The 1623-nt window shown below is 36.5% G+C and overlaps 1 protein-coding gene across 1 annotated transcript in view; it reads right to left on the reverse strand.

The window, feature by feature from the left end:
- Positions 1-1623, reverse strand: part of LOC105156662 (oxysterol-binding protein-related protein 1D) — a 5374-nt gene that overhangs the window by 2061 nt on the left and 1690 nt on the right. The window contains exons 3-5 of the mRNA XM_011072863.2: positions 1511-1598; positions 903-1382; positions 745-754 (exon numbers count right to left, since the gene is read on the reverse strand). Coding sequence (XP_011071165.1) covers positions 745-754; positions 903-1382; positions 1511-1598 — 578 coding nt within the window. The remainder of the gene's footprint in view (positions 1-744; positions 755-902; positions 1383-1510; positions 1599-1623) is intronic.

Here is a 1623-nt window from a genome sequence, read left to right on the forward strand (position 1 = left end):
TCAATTGTAACTCAACTAACTACAATTCTAATTCACCAATCCAAGGTGAATAAACTATCAACTGCAATAACTATCTCATGCCAGGACCAAGTAATATATGATTGTCGATAGAAACTGATAATAGAGAAAGGGAACAGGCTGCAGATATGAGAGAAGGGGTCTTCACCTCAAAGCTGGATTGTGAAATATTTGAACTATAACTTTAGTTCTCAAAAGAAATCAATATAAAAGGCTATAGCTTAAGATAGTTGACAGACTTTATTAAGGAGCCTTCAGGTAACCTGGTATTGCTTTAGTGTATTTACTCTTCTCTCAAATGTCTTCCAGCTGATCAAAATAATTCAATAGTTTCTGGATAAGTGAGAACTCAATAGTCCAGAAAATTTAGAAACCAGAACAGACCTCATCATATTTAGTGTAATTATTGATTACGTCCCTCTCCTTTAGAATTATCTCTCCTCCAAGCTTGTAATGTTTTCATGCTATCTCTTCCAAGTTTAAAATTTGTAAGTTTCCACCCAGTCCGAAACCCTAGAGGAATGGGGTGTCGAGTAAACATTGCAAACTAGGAGATGAGGTTTTTATAATTTCGAAAGAGAGGGATATAATATATAATCACATTAACTCTCAGCGAAGATACTTTAAACCCTTTTGACTTAGAAACTAGCATGCTCCATAGCCAACTTATTTGTCCTGCCCAATCACCTAGTTGCCAATGAGCTGGATCTCATACTAATGACAACAAAATCATTTCAGTGTAAAAAAAAAGTGCAGTTCCACTCAAACAGCACCTCACAATCAAATTTCTAGCCCAATAAGTCAACCACCTGAATTATATGTAGTCAGTAAATCAACATTTAAGAAACTCTTTACCGCAAATGTAATAGCAGATGAGAAGCTGACCTGTTTTCCCCATTCCAATGCTCGGTCGACAAGATAAGAGTACTCCAAGTCTTCAAAGCATTTCTGTAGCGAGGACAGAGGCTCATTGAAGTAAACAGGAAGGCAAACACCTGACAAGTCCTTTCCAATGTTATCCTTAATAATTGACCATAACCCAACAGGCTTGTCTTTCTCCTTTGGTTCTGGTAAATTATCCCTTCTTTTGATATATGGAAATTCAATTGCCTTTATTTCCATCCCAACATCTGCCAAATGACCAGAGAAAGAAGATCTTTTTTCACTTGTCCAGGGGCTACAAGTGTATACAGGATTGTCTCTACTTCGGTAGGAAGCACTTCTTAGAGTCTCCGCAGACAAAAAGTCATTTGTGTCGAAAAATATCCCATCATCTTCATCTGTTTCAACATCTACTCCATACCTACTTTCATTATCTGCATCTGAATCGCTTGCACTGCCCTCTGACATGACAGAATAGAAATCTGCAACAGCATAAATAACAAAATTTAGCCAATTAATAATTGTATGTAAAAACATTACTAAATGGGTATGAAAATCTAATAGTTCTTATGAACTCAACAAAACAATGTAAGAAGAACACTGAACTAACCACTGAACCTTCTATTTGCTTGTCCACAGCATGAATCTCGTGCCTTTGTTTCATCAACTACAGTTGTTTCCAGCTCAATTTTCTCTGTCTGCAGTAGAAATTAGTTTCACAAT

Source organism: Sesamum indicum, linkage group LG2 (genome assembly GCF_000512975.1).
Source record: "Sesamum indicum cultivar Zhongzhi No. 13 linkage group LG2, S_indicum_v1.0, whole genome shotgun sequence".
Lineage (NCBI taxonomy): Eukaryota > Viridiplantae > Streptophyta > Magnoliopsida > Lamiales > Pedaliaceae > Sesamum > Sesamum indicum.